At 45.2% G+C, this 22,169-nt stretch overlaps 4 protein-coding genes across 7 annotated transcripts; 3 read left to right on the top strand and 1 right to left on the bottom strand.

The window, feature by feature from the left end:
• Positions 1-1,042: 1,042 nt before the first annotated feature.
• On the top strand, positions 1,043-4,621 carry LOC125511597 (LRR receptor-like serine/threonine-protein kinase FLS2). The gene has a single exon (XM_048677010.1). It carries the CDS (start codon positions 1,456-1,458, stop codon positions 4,438-4,440), a length of 2,985 nt encoding a protein of 994 aa, XP_048532967.1. The 5' UTR covers positions 1,043-1,455; the 3' UTR covers positions 4,441-4,621.
• Positions 4,622-4,761: 140 nt separating this feature from the next.
• On the bottom strand, positions 4,762-10,535 carry LOC125507627. Its single transcript, XM_048672155.1, has 5 exons — positions 10,512-10,535; positions 7,430-9,004; positions 6,423-6,575; positions 6,211-6,327; positions 4,762-5,737 (listed from the first exon to the last, which is right to left on the bottom strand). Exons 1-5 carry the CDS (start codon positions 10,533-10,535, stop codon positions 5,120-5,122), a joined length of 2,487 nt encoding a protein of 828 aa, XP_048528112.1. The 3' UTR covers positions 4,762-5,119.
• Positions 10,536-11,221: 686 nt separating this feature from the next.
• On the top strand, positions 11,222-16,479 carry LOC125511596 (aspartic proteinase Asp1-like). Of its 3 annotated transcripts, none has more exons than XM_048677009.1 (9): positions 11,222-11,775; positions 12,817-14,435; positions 14,510-14,636; positions 14,773-15,002; positions 15,096-15,329; positions 15,507-15,648; positions 15,736-15,930; positions 16,039-16,114; positions 16,221-16,479. In XM_048677009.1, the coding sequence occupies exons 2-9, from the start codon at positions 14,332-14,334 to the stop codon at positions 16,238-16,240; spliced, it is 1,128 nt and encodes a 375-aa protein (XP_048532966.1). In that variant the 5' UTR covers positions 11,222-11,775; positions 12,817-14,331; the 3' UTR covers positions 16,241-16,479. The 3 variants fall into 3 exon arrangements, with proteins under 3 accessions (XP_048532966.1, XP_048532965.1, XP_048532964.1); XM_048677008.1 differs by having other exon boundaries at positions 11,223-11,775; positions 12,825-14,435; positions 16,207-16,479; XM_048677007.1 differs by having other exon boundaries at positions 11,223-11,775; positions 16,207-16,479.
• A 988-nt stretch (positions 16,480-17,467) lies between these two features.
• Positions 17,468-21,722, top strand: LOC125511595 (aspartic proteinase Asp1-like). Of its 2 annotated transcripts, none has more exons than XM_048677006.1 (8): positions 17,468-19,695; positions 19,780-19,906; positions 20,055-20,284; positions 20,376-20,606; positions 20,731-20,872; positions 21,013-21,171; positions 21,255-21,336; positions 21,436-21,722. In XM_048677006.1, the coding sequence occupies exons 1-8, from the start codon at positions 19,589-19,591 to the stop codon at positions 21,552-21,554; spliced, it is 1,197 nt and encodes a 398-aa protein (XP_048532963.1). In that variant the 5' UTR covers positions 17,468-19,588; the 3' UTR covers positions 21,555-21,722. The 2 variants fall into 2 exon arrangements, with proteins under 2 accessions (XP_048532963.1, XP_048532962.1); XM_048677005.1 differs by having other exon boundaries at positions 20,977-21,171.
• Positions 21,723-22,169: the final 447 nt, after the last annotated feature.

Below are 22,169 nucleotides of genomic sequence, written 5' to 3'. Positions count from 1 at the left end.
ATGTCGCGTCGGTGTGCCGCCGTTTTCCGAAAGGAGTCGAGCTTTTTGCCGGCCCGCCGCTGAAGCAGGGCAGACGCTGGAGGAGGCATCGAAAAGGTGCCGGCGGAATCGGGGAGCATGTCGACCGTCCGTTGGCCGGAGGAGCCGCTGGCGCGGCGGCGGAAACCGAACGAGCCAGCGAGCCATACGCACGCGGTTTTTTTGCTTTTTTTTTATTTTGAGCCTGGTAGGGCCTGATATCGCTCGGTATCTCTCCGCCCACGACGCAGGCCAGTCCCCAGCAAAATTGATGCTCAGCAAATGTTACTTTCAAACGCATTTTGAAGCTCTGATTTTTCTTTCCTTTTTTTTTGCCACGGCTTTCAACAATGTGATTTTGTGATGAAATTTTACATGCACAACAAAGCATTTCTTAAAGTTGCCAAATAAATTTCAGAACCTTTTGACTAATTTTTAATTTTACTATTCACATCAGGAGCATTTGAGCCCAGGTACATTCACATCAGGGTTCCTCTGGTTTTAAAGTTCAATGAGATGCTTGCCCAACACACGAAGGAACATTCTCAACTAGCTCATCATCGGATCGTAATTAGATTTGAACCCAGACTGAAGCAGAATAAACTCTTCTTTCAGATCACTCAGCGAACATTTCTGTCCTGTCCATCTAGCCCAGCCAACATACTCTCTCCTGGGCCAGAAAAATCAGCCCCTGTGTCTTCAAGATAAAAAATGCCATGAACAAAAAATGTCATGTGAACACCAAAGAAAAAAAATGCCATGATATTATGATAAAAAAAGAGTGCCATCTAAAAAGCCAGAAATGTCATCTCTTAAATACAAAATGTCATCTCTTAATATAAAAATGTCATCTCCTAAAAATAAAAATGACATCTCATAACAAACAAAAAATGACATCACTTACTGTAAAAATGACATCTCTTAATAATGATATAAAAATGCCATCATGGTTAAACAGCCATGTTAATTTTTTCTAGAAAAATACCATCATGGTTAAACTGCCATGTTGCCATGTAACATATTTCCAAAAAAAATGTGAAAAACTGTTGTGGCAAATTTTCTATAAAAAATGCCATGTAGCAAAAAAAAGAGGGCCTGGGATTCTAACCGAGGTTTATCATGTGCAAAACTTGCGGTGCGTGCAATTGATTTTTTAAAAGTAAAGCGCGGACAAATTCAAGATTTTTTAAAAGTAAAGCGCGGACAAATTCAGAATCTGACGTAGCAACAACCCTGCTCTGAGAGCCGTGCGACAGATCAAACGGTAGGAAGGGGGTCGCCCGCATCATCCTCCTCGCTGACGGTCGCTATGATTTTCGCAACGCAGAGTATTCATGCGCTACAAATGAAAGGTAGTGTGGATGTCCACCTTATCAGTACGAATGTTTTCAGCAGTAAACGTAAAGATCCCCCCAATCATTTGGCGCCAAAGACAGGATGGAAAAGAACGACGACTGGCCAGGTGGCCTGTGGAAGTCACACCACACAAACCCGGGAACTCGCTCTCTGCTAGCGTGTGCCGTCCGGCATTTCCAATCCAGCAGCATCTCAGCCAGGGACATGGCGAGACCGGCGTACGCGCACCTCCTGCGCGCCACCACCACGCTCCTCCTCCTGCTGGCGGCCACCGCGCCGGCACCCTCGCAGGACGATGCCCTTCTGGCATGGAAGGCCAGCCTCGGCCACCCAGACGTGCTGTCCAGCTGGGCTCAGGCCAGGCCGGTCTGCTCCTCCTGGATCGGTGTGGCCTGCGACGCCGCCGGCCGCGTCACGGCGCTCACCCTCAGGTCGCTCGGACTCACCGGCACGCTCGATGCCCTCGACGCCGCGGCGCTTCCAGCCCTGACCGTGCTCGACCTCAGTAACAACATGCTCACAGGCTTTATCCCTGCAGAGCTGGGCGAGCTGGTGAGCCTGGAACAACTGGATTTATCCATGAACATTCTCACAGGGCCGATCCCCAACTCGTTCGGCAACCTCACGCTTCCAGCCCTGACCGTGCTCGACCTCAGTTACAACAACCTCATAGGCTCTATCCCTGCAGAACTGGGCGAGTTGCGCTCCCTCAACTTGCTCGACCTCAGTTACAACAGGCTCACAGGCTCCATCCCAGCAAGCCTATCACGGCTACACTCGCTCAACTTGCTCAACCTCTGCAGCAACATCTTACAAGGCTCCATCCCCCCACAGCTCGGTAGCCTCTCTGGCCTCATCGACCTCCGCCTCTACTACAATAACCTCACCGGCCACATCCCGCACCAGCTCAGCAAGGCAACCAGGCTGAAAATCATGCATCTCTTCAGCAACAACCTTATCGGCTCTATCCCTGCAGAGCTGGGTGAGCTGGTGAGCCTGGAACAACTGGATTTGCCAGTGAACTCTCTCACAGGACCGATCCCCAGCTGGTTCGGCAACCTCAAGCAACTCACAAGGCTGTCGCTCTCCTTCAACCGGTTCACCGGCATGATCCCGCCAGAGATTGGCAGCATGACGGCGTTGCAAGTCTTGGACCTCAACACCAACAGTTTGGAAGGCAAACTGCCCCCCACCATCACATCACTCAGGACTCTACAACACCTACACCTGTCAGATAACAACTTCACCGGCACCATACCACCGGACCTTGGGAAGGGGATAAACTTAACCAATGTAGCCTTCGGGAACAACAACTTCTCTGGTGAGCTGCCGCTGAGACTGTGTGATGGCTTTGCGCTGCAGATCTTCACAGCGCACAACAACAACTTCAGTGGCAGGCTGCCATCGTGCCTCAAGAATTGCATGGGGTTGTTCCGGGTGCGGCTAGAAGGCAATCAATTCACCAGTGACATCTCCAAGGTGTTTGGTATCCATCCCAACTTGGACTACTTGGATGTCTCGAGGAACCAGTTGACAGGGAAGTTGTTGTCTGACTGGTCACACTGCACCAATCTTACACGCTTGCACATGAATGATAATCGAATATCTGGCAATATTCATGCAACATTCTGCGGATTGGCCTCTCTCCACGACCTGGATCTATCAAATAACCAATTCAACGGACAGCTCCCAAGTTGCTGGTGGGAATTCAAACTTATGACTGCTATGGATTTGTCCAACAATAGCTTTTCGGGTGAACTTCCCATATCAACGAGCTTGGGCCTTAAACTCCAGTCACTTCGTCTTGCTAACAATAACTTTCTTGGAGTTTTTCCATCCGTAATTGAAACCTGCAGAGATCTCGTCATCCTAGATCTTGGGAACAACAAGTTCTTCGGTGATATCCCCTCTTGGGTTGGAACAAGTGTTCCCCTTCTAACAGTTCTGAGCCTCCCATCCAACTATTTCAGTGGTGTTGTTCCACCCGAGTTATCCCAACTTACTAATCTGCAAGTCCTGGACATGTCCAGCAACTCCTTCTCAGGTGAGATCCTCACGGCCATGGCAGACCATAACTGCTCTCTCGACTCGTTCCATCTTGCCGGCAATGGCTTCACGGGCGCCTTCCCGCCGTTGCTGCAAGACTGCAAGTTGCTGGCCACCGTGGACATTGGGAACAACCAGTTCTTTGGTGGTATCCCTGCATGGATCGGGAGTCAGCTTCCATCACTGAAAATCCTTAGGCTTGGATCAAACAATTTCACTGGACAAATCCCCCTAGAGTTATCAAGGCTTTCGCAACTTCAGCTGCTCAATATGGCCAACAATAGCTTGACAGGATCAATTCCTGTAGCCTTCAGCAACTTGACCTCCATGAGGCATAATCTTCCCCCATTGGACGGACCGAGGGATTCCGCTCCTTTGCAGATTATGCCCAATGGACGACCAAAGGTGGATCAGTTCCCAGAGAGAGTCAACATATCCTGGAAGGGCCGTGAACAAACTTTTCAGAAAAGCATCGGGTTAATTACAGGTATCGACCTATCATGCAATCGACTAACGGAGAACATCCCGGAGGAGCTAACATACCTCGAAGCTCTCCGGTTTCTGAACTTATCAAGAAATGATCTATCAGGTAGTATTCCAGCGAGAATCGGCAGACTGGAGCTCCTGGAGTTCCTTGACCTCTCATGCAATGAACTTTCAGGTGGCATTCCTCCCAGCATCTCAAATCTGCCAGCCCTCGGTGTGTTAAATCTCTCAAACAATCACCTACAGGGCCGCATACCCACCGGGAATCAGTTGCAGACACTTGCAGATCCATCAATATATGGCAACAATCTGGGGCTCTGCGGCTTCCCCTTGAGCCCGTGTGAGCCTACATTGGGCAAGGGAACTGAAGATCACACAGAACTCATAGACCTGGGGCTGTGTTACTCTGTAATTCTTGGCGTTGTTTCTGGCTTCTGGCTTTGGTTTGGAGCTCTGTTCTTCCTGGAGCAGTGGAGATTTTGTTTTCTCCGTTCTGTTGATGGCTTAGGGATCAAGATAGGTGTCACCAGCTAAGGCTTTATATCATCACATGTAAATCAGCAGCAATGACATTAGAGTCAATTATGTACTGTATGCTCCTTTTATTTTTTTACAGTTGTAACACTAAACTAAACTATGTTAGCAGTAAAATAACTGCTGAACTATAGAAATAAGATATAACTGGGTAATACAGATGCAGCTTTGTTACCTACCATTGCAGAGCAATGTTGGAGAACGCAACCACCGGCAGAAGGGCATATCCTGAGAAGTAGAGCACAGCAAGAACTCATTAGTGCAACCACCTCGTTATCAGTCTCATTATAGCAAATGCAATTCTCCATGACAAACAAACCATAAACAAAAACAACTGGCGAGCCAAACAGCGAACCAGGTTTTTCTTTCTTTCTCCAGGACTACGAAACCCTGTATTACAACATAAGTTTACATCATTTTTCCTTTCATTTTACATGAGTGCCGTTGCCAGCCACTTCTCTAACAAAGAGCAAAACAAGAACCCAGCCAGTGGGCACCGTTCCCTTGCTCTCAGTCTCCACGGCACACACTAACAAGTCGATCCCTTTGTGAGTTTCCACCTCTTCCTTCCTATGGGTTTTGTACATCACATGCACCATCATCTCCAACTTGGGAGCTTCAGTGAAGATCACAGAAGCATTAGCGCCGGTGTCGGTGCTGGAAGCAACACATGTAAAGCTCAATAAAAAGCTCTCTTTGTCCCTGCCACCATCGCGTACAGCAACACGAGGCCAGTCAGCAGCTTCTTCGAAGCAAAAACTCTAAGATTGATCTTCACCCTGTGCGCCCTCATGAACCTCAGCACTGCCTGTCCCACAACCGCCAGCAGCGAACAGATAGCCACGAGAGCCATCCTAGCGGCGTCCTTCGGTCCCCCTATTGTCGTCAGATCGTTCCTGTCAAACTTAATGTACGTCGGGTTAGCAACGCTATCATCAGCAGCACCGTCACAGCCAAGTCGAAGGGTGTCGTTCAGCCGGTCAGAGATGTGGATAAGGATCCTCGCGAGCCAGGCCACTTCAGTCTCCGAGATGGGCCTCTTCATCCAGTCGCCTCTGTATCTGACTTCGCCAAACTTGCTCCTCCCCGAATGGGGATGCTTAGGTGTAAATATCTCGCCGCGCCCTGGATGTTGATGCTGCAACTCCTGCGCTGAAGTATTCTGGTGGTGGATGCCTTCAATGCGGCCCTGGAAGATCTTTTTCATCCGGGATTTTATCAAATCCAACGACTGGAGAGCTTGTACTGTGTCACCTGGCAGGCGTTGTATCTCCAGCTCTGCTCGGATCAGAAGGAGCTTCACAGAAATGAAAAACTGATATCAGCATCCACCCATGTTTAGCTTTTAGAAAATTATGAAAAAGAATATACACAAGCAGAGCACAAATGAAAAATAATTCACCAGTATGCACAAGGTAGTGTTAGCGAAATTACAAATTGTTCTCCCAGTCCCTCAACATTGATACAAAATATAGATTAAGTTATAGTCTTAATGAAAGTGTAAGTTATGCCAGACAAATCACTAAACTATCCTCCAGTAATATAAGGCAACTCCAAATAAAATCCTCGCTACTAGTTCTAAATCATGATAATCCTGTAACTCAGTTGATTTGTTCAGCAGTACAACTCAAGTACTAATTCGGCTGAACTGAAAATGGACACATATACTGGAAGTGGAATCAAGCATGTAATGATGTGCGATATAGTAATCATGGTTAAAGTGACTAGAACAAACAGGCTAAATTACAAATCATGTAACAAAATGTGTACCTGAAGCAGATGATAAGCCCCGTCCTCACCACTATTGAAAAGTCTTAGATCAGAGTTCCAATGCTCATGCAAGAAAGATCCATCTGCATCAGTTTCTGTCAGACCATCCTCCCAATCCTGTAACAGACCACACAGGTTACACAAATATTTAGGACAGCAACTTCATAATGTAATCAAATACAATTTCAAATCACAATTTAGCTGTAACCCACCTTTAGCTGCTCACGGATTGACGGAACATACTTCATTGCATCATCTGATTCTGAAGAAGTTGACAGTGAAGTAACCGGTCTAGAATGATAGGCAATATCCACTTTATATAGAAGATCCACCAGTTCTGTTGACGAAGACAATACTTCCAATACCTGAATGATACAAAACAAGCATGTAATTGGTCACATAATACTCAAGGATAGTGCAAAACAGAATAAACAAAACAGTTCTTGTATTTCATTAATTTATTTATCTGAAGCTGACTAGCTTGCTTCTCCCTGTTGTAATGGAAACATTTGAATTGCACATAACCACAATAGGCACAAGGTGCTCCTTGACAAAACAATTATCATAGACTGTTCGGGCACAGAAATGCATGACTAATACTTTGGAGAGTATACATTGAACAGAGAGCCTTAAAACACTGTGCAATAAAGTAAGAACATCCAACAAAGGACCTTAAGCATGTTACAGACTCGCACATTTACATTTATGTTTGGCAAACTTAGCAGGACAGTGTAGGAGGCTTAACTATTGAAGACATATAGATATAGGCACAACATCACTGGTGGCAGGTTATCACATTATATGTACATAAACAGAAATGTGCAGACACTATTAGCTCAAAAGCTTACAGATCGACATACCTACCAAGGATGCTCCATTGACAGACTATAATATCACAGATCTCTATCTCCTTGTGGTTCATCTTGGCCATATTGGCCTCCTTATCATACACCAAAGCGTGAAGCTAAAAACACCGTCATGAGCCTAAAAATTATTTTTAGTTACAAAACATGTACTGAGCTAGTAAAACAACTAAGACCCTGACACCTGCAAGGCGCAAATCCAGCACCCTCATTTCTCATGTTTCAGTTATCACAACTTCTTGGCATTAATGACCACCAGGTAATATGAGACCTCAAGCGGCTAAATCTAACGCTAAACACAAATTCAATCATGTATGGCATGGCAACAGATGTAAAACTCAGGAGCCAGGACTAACCTTTAAAATCATCACGAGCACTGAGGAGACATCAGAATGGATAAACTTGTGTGCAAAACCCAGGAAATGCACCACCATCGAGCTATAGAACAGGTAATTGGACAGCACATAATTCTTCCACGACAGAGTATACAGCAGCTCTCCTTTCTGCATCGCCTGTGTGCCCGTCCCTTGCATCAGGGACACATCATACTCATCCAGCTCCTGTTGTGTAACCTTCCATGGCTCCATATATGCCAACCACACAGAGAAGACTTGTGTTGCATTTTTTATCACCGCACCAATGGGGCAGAACAAGAAGGCCCTCAACACAAACCGATACATAGGCCTCTGTATCAGGGGATTCCAGAATCCAACCTGGCTATCGCAGACCACATTCCTTGCTGTCATTCCTTCAAACACCATGCGTGCAGGACCACCAACACAGCAGTTGAGGTACATGACGAGCAGCTTGACCGCGTCCCCGAGCCCAGGGGACGGTGGCTGCTCGCTCAGCTCGGCGCGAGCCCGGGACGGCAGCTTGAGTCCGAACGCGCGGTTCGTCTGCACAGGCAGCGGCGAGAAGTCGTCCCCCACAAGCCAGAACTGGACGAGCGTGTGGAGGAAGAACTCGGCGCGAGCAAAAGGGTCAGCGGCGTCAGCGCCTTCTTCGCTGGCGGTGCGCTGCAGGAGGGTGCCGGTGAGCCGGCGCACCGGCGTGCATGCGGCCGTCGGCACGAACTCCCTGAGATAGGCGTACAGAAGCTTGAGGTACAGACAGGGCTCAGGCTTCTGCCCCGGCTTGCGTGTGCCGCCGGCAGTCGGCGCGAGGGTGGAGACCCAGGACTCGATGCGGGAGCGCGATTTGTGGGTCGGAGCAGAGGCGGAGGCGGCGGGATCGGCGGAGGAGACGGGGTAGTAGGCGAACCAGAAGAGGAAGTACTCGAAGACGGAGAGGTGGAGCTCGGAGCCGACGCGGGCGGCGAGGAGCGGGGAGGCGAGGGCGCGGCCGGGGGCGTCGGCGTCGGAGTCGGCGAGCGCGACGCGGAGCCAGTAGGGGAGGCGCTCGGAGGGGAAGACGAAGCGGATGAGGGCGCGGCGGTCGGCGGCGGCGGCGGCGGCGAGGAGCGGGCCGGAGGGGGCGAGGAGGGCGAGGAGGAGGCCGGCGAGCGCCGGGTCGGGGTCGGCGGCGGCGAGGTCGAGGAAGGAGGGGGAGGACGGGGAGGAGACGAAGAGGCGGTAGAGGACGGCGGGGAAGGCGTCGGCGAAGAAGGCGCGCGGGTGGTCGGCGGGGGCGTGGCGGGCCAGGTAGTCGAGCACGGCGGAGGCCGCGGCGGCCGCCGCCGGGGGCGTGGCCGCCGAGAGCACGGCGGCGGCGAGCGCGGCGGCGTCGGCCATTCTGGTGGGTGGGGGTGGGGTGGGGGTGGGGGCTAGGGTTTTGGAACGGCAGCGCAACGGCGGGGAGACGGGGTGGGGGGAAGTGGGGCCGGGTCGGGAGGACGACGTGGCGTATCCGTCGGGCGCCAGAAGAATCCGGACTATGAAGAGTGTCTCGTGGACCAGTGGCAGTGTACTCTTGCTGCACGCTCTAAATTTCTGCACTTTTTTTTATCACATTCTAGTACTCCCTTCGTTCCAAAATAGATGACTCAATTTTATATTAACTTTGTATTAAAGTTGGGTCATCTATTTTGAAACGGAGGGAGTAACTCTCATCTTCAAGATTTTGTCTTCGTTATAACTTAAAGTAGCTATGACCCAAAGTAGCACGTCTGGGTTGGACGTCGAGATGAATAAACGAATCTCGAATCACTCGAGGTTGGTGTTAGAAGGTGACCGCCACAACTCGCCCTCTTCGCCCCCTCCGGCGAACCCATACACTCCTAAATTTTACCCCGAACGGTTGGTGTTGAAGGTGACCACCATATCTTTACATACGTTTCCGGAGCACACCACAAGCAAAGAAATCTTTTGAAGGAACCTCTAACCGTCTAGGAGCACAAACTCCAAGAGTAACAACTTGGCGAAGATGAGGGAGTTGGGGAGCACAAGACAGTTTGGTAGGAATGTAGATCAGATGAATCTCCTCCAATCCCCGAAGAATCGAAGTGTTTGGATGGATGGGGGTAGAGATCTCAAGATTTCAGGGTTTGGTTATGGTGGATGAGAGCTGGAGAAAGATTGGCGTCGAAGTTAGAAGAAGGTTGGGTATATATATACCCTCCAAGGGAAAAGTGACATTTGCCTCCGGGCACCAGGACCATCCATAGGAAATAAGATAATTAAGCCCAGGCACTCGGAGGGCAAGGACCCCGTGCACTAGGACAGACCCATGAGGAAGCACCAGGAAGCGTCGGGTACCCCGGGGTTCAAGAACCTGGGCACCCGGACCAACCCGAGAGATAACCTCCGGGCAACTAGAGAAAAGTGACTCCGGGCATCCAAACTTTTGGATGAAGTGCTCTTTCTTGGAAATCCTTTTTAATATCTCTTGATATAGATGGGAAGACAATGAATGAAAATGGAGTGAGTCTCAAAACTTCCTAGTCTCCACAACCCTACTTAATAGTACAGTTTTCTCCTATGACTCAAAATCAACGGAAAAACTTTCTGAGCCACCGAAGAAAGCATTGTATTTTGTTTTTTTTTGTATAAAAGGTCACATAAGTCTGTAGGCGAATAAGAGATACCAATATCGTGAGGTAAACTTGACAAATGACATTAGATCTTGCTAATGCTATTGTTACAGACGCCAAAATCGTAATTGAGTGATAATGCACTTCCAGAAAGGGGGTGGAGATGCTCAAGGTAGGTTATCAAGTGAGCGTGTCTTCTTTTAGGTAGATCAAATGATGCTGTGTTTTCTCAGTAGCAAAGAGCTTCTAGCGGACAATCAAGTACAATTTTGTTGAACCATAGTCACGTATAGCATTCACGGGTTAAAGGGATAATTTGGTTTGTACCACATTTACTTTATCAACATTATCTTCTTCATTCAATGGTTATTTTATCACCGCCAACTTCTTTTCTGGCATTGTTTACTTCATCATCGCCTCTAGTTCAACACCTATCTCTCTTATTTTTCTCTCAGAAGCCAACGTACATGCCCCCAGTCCAAGCTCGTCATGTTTGTGACGACTTTCAACCTTTGACCTTAGCATCAACCCAATCATCCAATGAACCTCGATTATAGCCTCCCTTATCATATTCTCTCCAACAACCTCTACTTCCTCAGCTTTGTCATTGTGAATCGTTTTTGCGTCGTTGTTGCTACCGCCTCGTAGCCTCACCCGTGCCACGCATGTCATCAAACAAGGAAGAGGAGCACATGAATATTGATCAAACATCAGTGAAATCTCTTGAAAAGTTAAGATTCTAAGCGACTATGGGCTACCAAACAACTAAAAAAATAGCATCATTTACACGAAAGGACACAACATAAACCCTTCGTCGATTTAGTGACCCTCACATACATACTTTACTCAATAGTTGTCCTGAGAGGTTGAGAGGAATCATGAATTAACCTTGCAACTAGTCTTGGAGGAAAACTCAAATACGAATGTCTCTTTTCTCTTCGCCGATTCTACTCATATTCTCCTTTGCCACCCCCTCCCCCTGGTCGCTGCCGCCATGTCCACTCCCTGTCACCTCCGTCGGCTCCACGGGCCAAAGAGAAGGGAGAGAGGGCGTGTATCCTTTGCATCCCTTCTTGCATATCCTTTCTGTTGACATGACATGAAGTTTTTTTTGAGGGATTGACATGGCATGAAGTTGGATGTGGTCATGTGGAGGTACTCGCCAAAAAAATGTTGGATGTGGAGGAATAATCCACCGGGTGTGACGAAGGCGTAACCTGTTCTGGAAGGCGTAATTGGTTTCTATCTCTGAAACTTATCTGAATCTCTGTGTAGCTATCTCGTGCTCACGTCCGGCGGTCGCCGCGGCGGCAACCCCAACTCGCCTCCCGTTTGTGACGCGGATGCGGCGCCGCCATCGGATGACGCCGGAGACGAGGAGAATCCTCCCGCCTCATCTTCTCCGCGGGCTCCAGCCCTCTCGAGCAGCGAGCTGCCTGCGGGGGAGGAGGGGCAGCGTCGGCGGGGCAGGGGGCAGCTGCGGTGGAGGAGCGGCCGGAAGTACAAGTCGCGACGCCGGATTCAGGGGAACAGAGGTGCCGCGGCCCGCGGTCAGTGGCAAGTGCGCGGCATAGTGGCAGAAGGAATGCCTAGCACCCGCCTGGTGCCGGCGGCGGGGGCAGAAAGGGGCGGCGGCCGGTGGGGCTCTAGCACCCGCTGCCACATCAAGCTCGGCCAGCTCCAGCTCCCTGGACATGCCGCCGATGTGCCGCTCTTTCAGTGAAGTAGTTGGTATTGTTCTTGTCTCATAGTGTTTACTGAAGACTTCTTTTTTATGCAACTTACCTCATGCAAAATCACCAGATTGTTTTGACAAGCTGCACAAGAGTTCTGCAACCTGTCTTCTTTAGTTGGGTTGTACAATCTTGGTTATGGTAAAATACTTGAAATGTGATTAAGAAATAATAATGTACAAAGCTGCTATCGACCGGCTGCAAAGCTTAATCAAGCTCTGTGTATCTCTTTGTTACCTTTGAATGGAACCTGAAATGTGATCAAGCTCCTAAGATTGTTGAGCTGTTATACTTTAGCCCGATTTTCAGAGTTCATTCCTTTCTGCGGAAAAGCTCTCCAGATTGTGTTGATTGTTCGGAATGACTAGTGCCACTTCAAAAAAAAAATTCTAGCATTAGACTTGCTTGGAGTTTCTATTTTTTTCTGACTTTCGATCCTCCAATCTGGAACAAACCGCCCTGATGGAGCTCACCTTGGCAGATTTTGTGTGTGGACATGTAGCTTGATTAATTTGTATACTTTGTGTCAACGATGAAACAACATTAATAAGCTTATGAAGACTATCCTGGTCAGTTTGTTTAGTTTGGAGATTAAAATGTCTGGAGTTGTACAGTGAATAATATTTGGTTTCGTTAAAGTTACAATGAACTAACGTGCCATAAATGGTTTCGGATGAAGTAGTATGCTGTGTGGAGTACCACTTGGAGATAGTTTCAGGCAGTACAAAGACCAGGTTAGTTTCAAGTGAAAGAAAAATCAGGAGTAGGTTAGAAAAATGAGTCAAACATGATTGCTTTCTTTTTCTGTTTGGAGAGCTCATATGCTTATTTGGGCTGCGGATGACGTGCAGCTTGATTCATTTTTGTACTTTGTGTCAACTATAAAAAGCATTAACACAGGCTTATGATGTCTGTCCTGCTCAGTTTGTTTAGTTTGGACATTAAAATTTCTGGAGCTTTACTTGTTTTCCACATTTATTTTCCCTTTCAGCTTTTCAAACCAATGAATAATATTTTGTTTCATTAACATGCCGTAAAGGATTTCAGATGAATTATCATGCTGCGTGGAGTACCACTGTGAGACAATTTCAGGTAGCAGAAAGATCAGGTTAGTTTCAAGAGAAAAGAAACATCAGGAGCAGGTTGGAAAAATGAGGCAAACAAGATTGTTTCAAAATTCGTCAATGTAAAATACCTAGAAATCCTATGAATGAATGGCTGATCTGATCCGTCAGTACTGCCCCAAATCACTAGAAAATTGCACCGCGGAATCTCTCTCAAATAATTGTTGCTTCATGAGGTGGAACTTAAAACCGTCCTCACTACATATTTAGTACGTAGTTTGCAATGTCATGTTCCTTTCAGTGCGGACCTAATTGAGAAAAATAAAATGACAGAAAAAGGGAGAATCTTTCTAAACATAATGAATTATTCGAGGTGTGATTGCTACACTTTGTTACATCTAACTGAATGCTTCTGTTGCCATCCAAACAAAGTCTGGACCGTCTTAACATGTTTGGCCAAAATGAGGGATGAGTGGTCACAAAGATGAGGATGTAGTAGAGACAGCTAGCAAGTCGCTGAACTGTATGCTCTTCCTGTTCATAATAACATGCCTGCAATTTCCACAATGAGTCATTAGTGCATATTTTGCAATGTAACATTTCGTCGCAAACATAATTGTGGAAAGTGTGCTTAAAGAATGGTCTAGACAGAATGGTAACCTTTCTACTCTAACATACTGGGAAACACTGATTATGAGTTATGCAGTTATCAGGAATGAATTGGTTTTTGGATTTCTGAGGTCAAAGTTTGAGCTGAAAAAATGTGACACCTCATTAGCTTGCTACACATGTTTATAATTGGGCATGCCATCATTTATTTGAAATGTATCTTCTATATAGTATCTTGATGGAAACGTTTAATTCATCTAGCCATAAAAACAGGTACACTATCACAAATCTGTGAGTGTCATGCACAGCACCACTATTTACTGGTCTCATTTATTTATGTGAATTTTTAAAAATGGATGGGTGGTTTAATTATATGACCACCCAAGTGATATAATATTTTGGTGTCTAAATCTTCTTGCCGGCCTTAACTTCACCAAGCCTGATTCAGAACACATGAAATTCACATAAGTCAACAGAATTTTGTTCTATCCTGCTGGAATTGGGGAAAAATCATTTGCTCCAAACAAGGACAAGGTAGTCAGGTAACTCTAGTGCCGCACTAGTAGTGCAGTTTGTTCATTATGAAAGGTAGGGGAGTAATTTTTAGAAAAGATAATTATAAATATGTACCTGCGGCCCACAGAAATTGCTAAGCCCGAATATACATGACTTGAGAAGAAAATCAATATTAAAAACCCACAAAAAAATGCGTAAGAAAAATAAATTAAGGCACACAAAGCAGAGGAGGAAACTAAGCTTGGCAGCCAACGGCTATAAATACCTCACCACCTTGTTCGCACCATCCAAAGAAACAGATAGTTCCAGCAGAGAAGAGGTGAGAGGCCAGAGTGTAAACCACAGATCTGCCTTCTTCCCCCATCATGGCTGCCATGTGGTGTCCGATCATCGGTCTCCTCCTCCTGCTCCCACTCGGGCCCTCCTCCGCCATCAAGTTCCCGCTCATAGGCAACATCTACCCTGATGGGTATGCTTCTCTAATCCCTTCTCAGACTTGAGGTTTTCTCCATATATTTGACACTCTTTTCTGTGCCTGTGCAGCCACTTCTATGCTACGTTGCAGATTGGTAAGCCCTTGAAGCCCTACTTCCTGGACATCGACACTGGCAGCAACCTCACTTGGCTGGAGTGTAAGCACCCCGATCACGGATGCAACGGCTGCAACCAGGTAACAACACTCGATTCTGCAATATCACGTATTATCTTGCACTTGTAATACTCTGTGTTTAAAGCTACATGTTCAATCAGAGGATATTGGTAAAGAATGTACTACACAATCTTGATATAGTGCTTTGTTTTGCCAGAGGACACCACACCCGTATTACAAGCCAGCAGCTCATAACTTGATGGTGAGATGTGAGAGCTGGATATGTGCTCAACTGCGCAAAGACCAGCCTGGTAGTCCTCCATGCCCCAACAGCGATCCACATCGATGCCACTACGATATCCAATATGTCTCCGGGAGGTCAAAAGGCGACCTTGCCAACGACATGATCTTTATCAATAGGAGAGATGATATGAACTACGTTTTTGGGTACCACGCTAACTGAATACTAATGTTGCATGCTCAGTACCCACCTGGATTTGGATGTTGATGATGATGAATGGTCACTCTCTTTTTGCACAGATGTGGATACGAGCAGGAGGAGCCATTAGAGCAGCCATCGCCACCGGCGGTAGATGGCATCCTTGGACTCGGCAGGGGAAGTGTAGGATTTGTTGCGCAACTTAAGGCGCAAGAGAAGATAGTCAGGAATGTCATTGGACATTGCCTCAGCATCCATGGAAATGGGAACCTGTACATTGGGGACTTCAGGCTGCCCCCAGGCGACGTCACCTGGGCACCCATGAGTACATCATTGTAAGAATTGTCGCTCATGAACTTCTTGTTTGTGATCATGGCTTTCATTTTTAGTTTGTGGTTTCCGTGCCCATGCTAGCATTGCATAAATCTAACATGTGTAGTTAGAGAAGACTATGGTTGATAGTTGTTTTCTGTTCAATTGGTTCCAAACATTATACCATCGTCTTCTCCCAGGCCTTACTACTCACCCGGACCAGCAACACTGCTCTTTGACGAACAGCCGATAAGAGGTAGTCCAGCATTCACCACAGTATTTGACAGTGGAGCCACCTACACCTACATGCCTGGCCAGATATACAATGGCCTTGTTTCAAAGGTATATTTCAAACCACAGTGCACTTTGATGCCCATACATTTGAATAGAGATAATAAACATGGAACTCATGACATTTGATTCTTTCAGGTTCAAGACACCCTCCACAAATCATCACTTAAAGAGGTGAAGGATCGTGCTCTGCCTCAATGCTGGAAAGGAAAAATGCCATTCAGATCTGTCGACGATGTGAAGAATGAATTCAAGCCACTGTCACTAAAACTTACCCATGCCCGCGGCACCAGCAGCCTGGACATCCCTCCTGAAAACTACCTCATCGTGACGGTAAACATTCAATAGCTCAACTAATAAGCAATTAAGCATCACTGGACAGTGAATCATTGGAGCTAATTAAGGACAATGGTTAACATGTCTCTGTATGTTCCGTGGCAGAAAGACGGGAATGCGTGCTTGGCCATCCTCGATGGCTCGTCGGATCGTGTTCTGAGGCATCTCATCTTAATTGGAGGTATGAAGCTCAGATTTAGATATACATTGTCTAGGTCCTGAAACTAGTAAGCCTTGCGTGTTTTTAAAGATTTTATATTTTGATCTTCGCAGATGTTACGATGCAGGATCTGTTTGTGATATATGACAACGAGGTCAACCGTCTCGGATGGGTCCGTGCACAGTGTGACAGGATGCAGGACCTTGAGTCTGTCATCATCGGTTCACGTCTCTGAATAAAGTACGAATCGACATAGACAAAAACCTTAGCAACAACAAAAGAGTGCTCTCGTACGGTATTCAAAAGGTTGTATGACGCTCCCGTTTATAATGAAACATGATGACATGTTGAGGAATAAATAAAGTGTAATTGCTGAAGTTAAAAAAGCGTGATAGCTAATATATAACTGGATGCTGCATAAAAGAATCTGAGTAATCTTTGCTGACAGTAAAGAGGGAATCAAGTGGACATGACTTGACAGGCATTTCTCATTCTGATATAAAGAGAGAATCAGGATAGAAGAAAATAAAGTAGGTAACTTGGACCATATTAACCCTGAGAAAATAAAATCGAAATCAAGTTTGTGAATGTAAAAATCCTAAAAGGCCAATGATTGGACGGCTGACCTTATCTGTTACTACTCTGCCAAATCACACTGTAAAAAATCTCTCTCATATAACGGTTGCTTCACTGAGTGGAGCTTGAAACTGTTTGTGCCCTCACTACATATTTACCGTTTTGCAATGTAACTCCTTTCAATGTGAACCTAATTGAGAAAAAGATAGAAATGACAGGGAAAGGAGAATATTTTTTTCTTCAGAAAATGAGGGGTCTTTCTAAACATCATAAATTATTCCAGATGAGATTGCTACACCTACATTGATACATTTTTCTTTTGCAATGAAATACTACAAATAGAGTCAGGTGTTACTATCCAACTGAATGCTGCTGTTGCCTTCCAAATAAAAGTCTGACTGTCTTAACATGCCTGGCCAAAACGAGGGATGTAGTAGAGGCAAATAGTAAGTTATTAACGTGCATGCTCTGCCTGTTCGTAATATGATGGAGTTTTTGATCTTGTTTCCCACTTACTTGAAGCTCTAAAAAAATTCACAATACATATTTGATTCTTGCTTTCTTTTCAGTTTTTTTAAAGATTATTGTGCTTTATATCGAGTTCAGAACTGTAATCTTCCACTGGATCAGGCAGGTAACGTTGTGACTTGGCCTTCTGTAACTCTATATTTCCCCGCTCAGATGCGTTCACATTAGACAGGACGGCTCTAGTTTCAAGAGTGAGTAGCATGCTGAAATTGCATTCTGGTTAATGTGGATTACTTATCAAATCTGAGAAACTGTAAAACCAATCCTGATTGCTGGCTGATGATGTTTATATAGTGAGTTGCAAAAGTGTTAGTTGTCAGTTCTTGTCTTTTTCATAGTATGATGCTTGCTTCCACGTCTTTCTAATTTCAAAATAATTGTTGCTTGATGGTGTGGAGATTGAAGCCGTCTCCATGTTCCTTATCTATTTCTGTGGTTTCCAGGATGAGTCATTAGTACATATTTTCCTATGTGACATGCATATCCTTTGATTGTGGACACAACCATGAAACGTGTGCTTGAAGAATGACCAAGACAGAAATGGGAACCTTTCTACTCTTAACATTTTGGGAAAACATTATTATAAGTTTTGCGGTTATCTCACTGGAAATGAGCCACTGTTCTCATTACTCTTCATGCATGCTACATATGCTTACACAATTAAAGAATTTCTGCAGTAATTAGTATCCACATATCTGGAAGATGCATTACATTGCATATATGTGTATCATGTAAAGCAAGTAGACCAAAATAAATTGATTTTCGAATTTCCACAGTCAAAGTATCTTGGGTCATGGTAAAACACTGAAATGTGATTGAGAAATCATATGCATGTACGGGAAGCTGCCGATTGGATGCAAAGCTTAATCAAGCTCTACATATTTCCTTGTTACACTGAATGAAACCTGACAGGATCAAGCTCCAAAGATTGTTGAGCTATTATACTTCAGACCATTTTGCAGAGTTCATTTCCTTCTATGGAAAATGTTGTCACATTGTGTGACTAGTGCTGCTTCAGATGTTTTTAGCATTATACTTACGTGGAATTTGTAACTGCTTCTGACTTTTGATTGTTATGCTTTATTTGGACTCAGAACTGAATGCTCCACTGGATCAGATAGGTAACATTGTGAGTAGGCCTTATGCAACCGTATATTTTCTTGACCAGATGTGTTCACGTAGGCAGGATAACTCTAGTTTCGAGGTTGAGTAGTACGCCGAAATAGCATTCTTTTAAATATGGGTTAATACTTCTAAAATATGAGAAACTTTCCTATTCTGGTTGCTGAGTACTGACTGATGCTTTATAGTATATAGTAATGTTATATGAAGATGAAATGCTTGTGTGTCTGCAGCAGTTACACTTGAGCAGTAGTACTGCATACCGATTTTTCAGATCAAACCTGAGCAGTTACACTTGACACATGATGAGCTTTAATAGGCATGAGTTGCAACAGTATATGTTGTCAGTTCATGTATCATATTTTTCCTTTTTATACTATGTTGCTTGATGGGGTGGAGATTGAAACTGCATTCATGTTCCTTATCTATTTCTGTGGTTTCCAAGATGAGTCACTAGTACATATTTGACTAGCAATATGCATATCCCTTTCGTAGCGAACATAACCGTGAAACGTGTGCTTGAAGAATGACCAGGACAGAAATGGGAACCTTTCTACTCTTACCATTCTAGGAAAACATTATTAGAGTACAAGTTTTGCAGTTATCTCACTGGAAATGAACCACTGTTCTCATTACTCTTCAGCTACACTACATATGCCCACACAATTAAAGAATTTCTGCAGTTAATAGTATGCATATATCTGGAAGATGCATTACGTTGCATATATATATGTATCATGTACAGCCAAGCAGAACAAAAATAAAATTGACTTTTAATTTCCAAAGTAAAAATTGAGTTGCAAAAATATGATGCCTTATTATTTTGCTAGTCATGTATCATTTGGCTTGCCATTATTTATTTGAAATTTATCTTCTCTACAGTCTCAGCAATCTTTGAGTGTCAAGCAGAGCATCACTATTCACTGGTCATTTATTTGTGTGAATTCTATAAAATGGCTGGCTGGTATAACTATATCACTACCCATCGAACTCAATTGAGTGATACGATTATGTCAATCCAAATAACTTTTTTGTGCTGTCTAAATCTTCTTCTCGGCCTTAATTTCATTAAGTCTTAATTACACATCATTTGAGAAGAAAGTCAAAATTAAAACCCACAAAAAATGCACAATAAAAAGAAAGCAGCGGAGGAAACTAAGCTTGGCAGCCAGCGGCTATAAATACCTCACCACCTTTGTTCGCACCATCCAAAGCAACACAGAGTTCCAGCAGAGGAGTGAGACCACAGCTCTGCCTTCTTCCCCCACCATGGCTGCCATGTGGTCTCCGATCATCGGTCTCCTCCTCCTCCTGCTCCCAATCGCGCCGTCCTCCTCCATCAAGTTCCCGCTCGAAGGCAATGTCTACCCTGTTGGGTATGTTTCTCTGAACCCTTCATGGCCTTCTCAGTCTTGAGGTTTTCTCTGTATATTTGACGCGCCTTTTCTGTACCTCTGCAGCCACTTCTATGCTACGTTGAACATCGGTGAACCCGCGAAGCCCTACTTCCTGGATGTCGACACTGGAAGCAACCTCACCTGGCTGGAGTGCCACCACCCGGTCCACGGCTGCAAGGGCTGCCACCCGGTAACAACTAATAACACTCGGTTCTGCAATATCACATATTGCCATCCAATTTGTAATACTTTGTGTTCGATGCCACATGTAACGATACTTCTGAAAAATGTTTGGTATGATCGATCTTTGCTTTGATATATGTTTCGTTGTACCACAGAGGCCACCACACCCATATTACAAGCCAGCAGCTGACAAGTTGAGGGTGCAATGTGGTGGCCCGCTATGTGCTGCAATGCGCAGAGACGTACCTGGGATCCCTGAGTGCTCCAGGAAAGATCCACATCGATGCCACTACGAGATTCAGTATGTCACCGGGAAGTCAGAAGGTGACCTTGCCACTGACATCATTTCTGTCATTGGGAAAGACAAGAAAAACATCGCTTTCGGGTACGGCGCTAACTGAAATATTAGTGTTACATGTTCAGTGCCTAACTGTATTTGGATGCTGATGATGCATGGTCACTTTCATTTTGCACAGATGTGGATACAATCAGGAGGAACCAGCAGACGCACCGCCCTCGTCGGTAGATGGCATCCTTGGACTCGGGAGAGGAAAGGCAGGCTTTGCCGCGCAACTCAAGGGGCTAAAGATGATAACAGAGAATGTCATTGGACATTGCTTCAGCAGCAAAGGAAAGGGCGTCCTCTACGTCGGGGACTTCAATCCGCCGTCCCGTGGCGTAACCTGGGTACCCATGAGAGAATCCTTGTAAGAATTTCTTTGTGATCATGGCTTTCGCTTTTTTGTTTTTTTGGATCTAACATGCATCGTCAGAGAAGAGTGTCATTATTGCTTGTTTACTTTTCATTTGGTTCCAAACATTTTTCCCCAGGTTTTACTACTCACCTGGCCTAGCAGAGCTGTTCATTGACAAACAGCCGATAAGAGGGAATCCAACATTTGAGGCTGTATTTGACAGTGGTACCACGTACACCTTCGTGCCTGCCCAGATATACAATGAACTTGTTTCAAAGGTAAATTTCAAACCACAGTGCATTCTGAATTTCTGATGCCCATAATTTTTGAACAGAGATAATAAATAAAATAAAATGGTACTCATGGGATTTGAGTCTTTCAGGTTAGAGGCACTCTCAGTGAATCATCACTTGTACAGGTGAAGGGTCGTGCTCTACCTCTATGCTGGAAAGGGAAAAACCCATTCAGATCTGTCAATGATGTGAAGAACCAATTCAAGGCACTGTCACTAAAAATTACCCACGCCCACGGCACCAGCTACCTGGACATCCCTCCTCAAAACTACCTCATCGTGGAGGTGAACATTCGACAACCCAACTGATAAGCATCACTGAACAATTAATGGCTAACATGTCTTGTGTATGTTTGTTGGCATGGCAGGAAGACGGGAAAACGTGCTTGGCTATCCGCGATGCCTCCTCGGATCCTGTTCTGAAGGAACTGAACTTTATCTTGATCGGAGGTAGGAAGCTCAGATTCAGATGCAGATTGTCCAGGCTCTTGAAACTAGTAAACCTTGCCTGTTTTTAATAGATTTCTGTTTTGATCCTCTGTTCTGCAGCTGTCACGATGCAGGATCTGTTTGTGATATACAACAACGAGAGCAAGCAGCTCGGATGGGTCCGTGCACAGTGCGACAAGGCGCAGGAGCTTGAATCCGTCATCCATTCGCGTCTCTGAATAATGTTCGATCAGATCGACATAGGCAAAAACCTTAACGAGAACAAATCAGTGCTCTCATATGGTGTTTGAAACACTGTATGATGCTCCCACTTATAACGAATAAAATGTTGGCATACTGAGGAATGTGTACCTTCTGCATATATTTACATTCCTGATATGATATTAGATTGACTGTGTGCATGGTCCTCCTACCAAGAAGCAAACTAATTTTTCGGAAAGAATATAACACACTTACAGAAATAAGTTACAGAGCTATTGCATGCACAGCTGGATCTGAACCCCTGAGCATGCATGTGGGGAAGGCAGGTTTTTCTTTTGAGGGTTCTTATCTTGTTCTTCATGTCACTACAAATTTGTGAAATCTTTGAAAATGTCCACACAAAAATAAGTACAGGAAATTAGAGGAATAAGGAGAGAGTGAGAAAAGGTTTGCGGTGGGAAAAATAAAATGACAAACACTAGAAAATTAGGCTTGTAGAAATGCATTTTGTACAAATTTCAATACCGTAATCTTATGTGGTTTTGCCTGTGATTATTCATTTTTTTTCCTTTTTGCCACGGTCGACTGTGTTTGTGTATTTCAGTCAATTCCATCTCAGTTATGTACGCTGC

The sequence above is a fragment of the Triticum urartu genome, chromosome 5 (genome assembly GCF_003073215.2).
Source record: "Triticum urartu cultivar G1812 chromosome 5, Tu2.1, whole genome shotgun sequence".
Taxonomy (NCBI): Eukaryota; Viridiplantae; Streptophyta; class Magnoliopsida; order Poales; family Poaceae; genus Triticum; species Triticum urartu.
This window is presented reverse-complemented; position numbering and strand designations above follow the sequence as displayed.

What these genes read in the sequence shown, in the direction of transcription:
- LOC125511597 (XM_048677010.1), top strand. Translation starts at nt 1,456, where the DNA reads ATGGAAAAGAACGACGACTGGCCAGGTGGCCTGTGGAAGTCACACCAC.
- LOC125507627 (XM_048672155.1), bottom strand. Translation starts at nt 10,535, where the DNA reads ATGACGAGCTTGGACTGGGGGCAT. An exon ending in CGAGCTTGGACTGGGGGCAT is followed by an intron (nt 9,005 to 10,511) that starts GTACGTTGGCTT and finishes AAAAAAGTGCAG; the next exon opens with AAATTTAGAGCGTGCAGCAA. An exon ending in CAATCCGTGAGCAGCTAAAG is followed by an intron (nt 6,328 to 6,422) that starts GTGGGTTACAGC and finishes GGTCTGTTACAG; the next exon opens with GATTGGGAGGATGGTCTGAC.
- LOC125511596 (XM_048677008.1), top strand. Translation starts at nt 14,332, where the DNA reads ATGGCTGCCATGTGGTGTCCGATCATCGGTCTCCTCCTCCTGCTCCCA. An exon ending in GATATGAACTACGTTTTTGG is followed by an intron (nt 15,003 to 15,095) that starts GTACCACGCTAA and finishes CTTTTTGCACAG; the next exon opens with ATGTGGATACGAGCAGGAGG. An exon ending in GCACCCATGAGTACATCATT is followed by an intron (nt 15,330 to 15,506) that starts GTAAGAATTGTC and finishes GTCTTCTCCCAG; the next exon opens with GCCTTACTACTCACCCGGAC.
- LOC125511595 (XM_048677005.1), top strand. Translation starts at nt 19,589, where the DNA reads ATGGCTGCCATGTGGTCTCCGATCATCGGTCTCCTCCTCCTCCTGCTC. An exon ending in GTACCCATGAGAGAATCCTT is followed by an intron (nt 20,607 to 20,730) that starts GTAAGAATTTCT and finishes ATTTTTCCCCAG; the next exon opens with GTTTTACTACTCACCTGGCC. An exon ending in AAAACTACCTCATCGTGGAG is followed by an intron (nt 21,172 to 21,254) that starts GTGAACATTCGA and finishes TTGGCATGGCAG; the next exon opens with GAAGACGGGAAAACGTGCTT.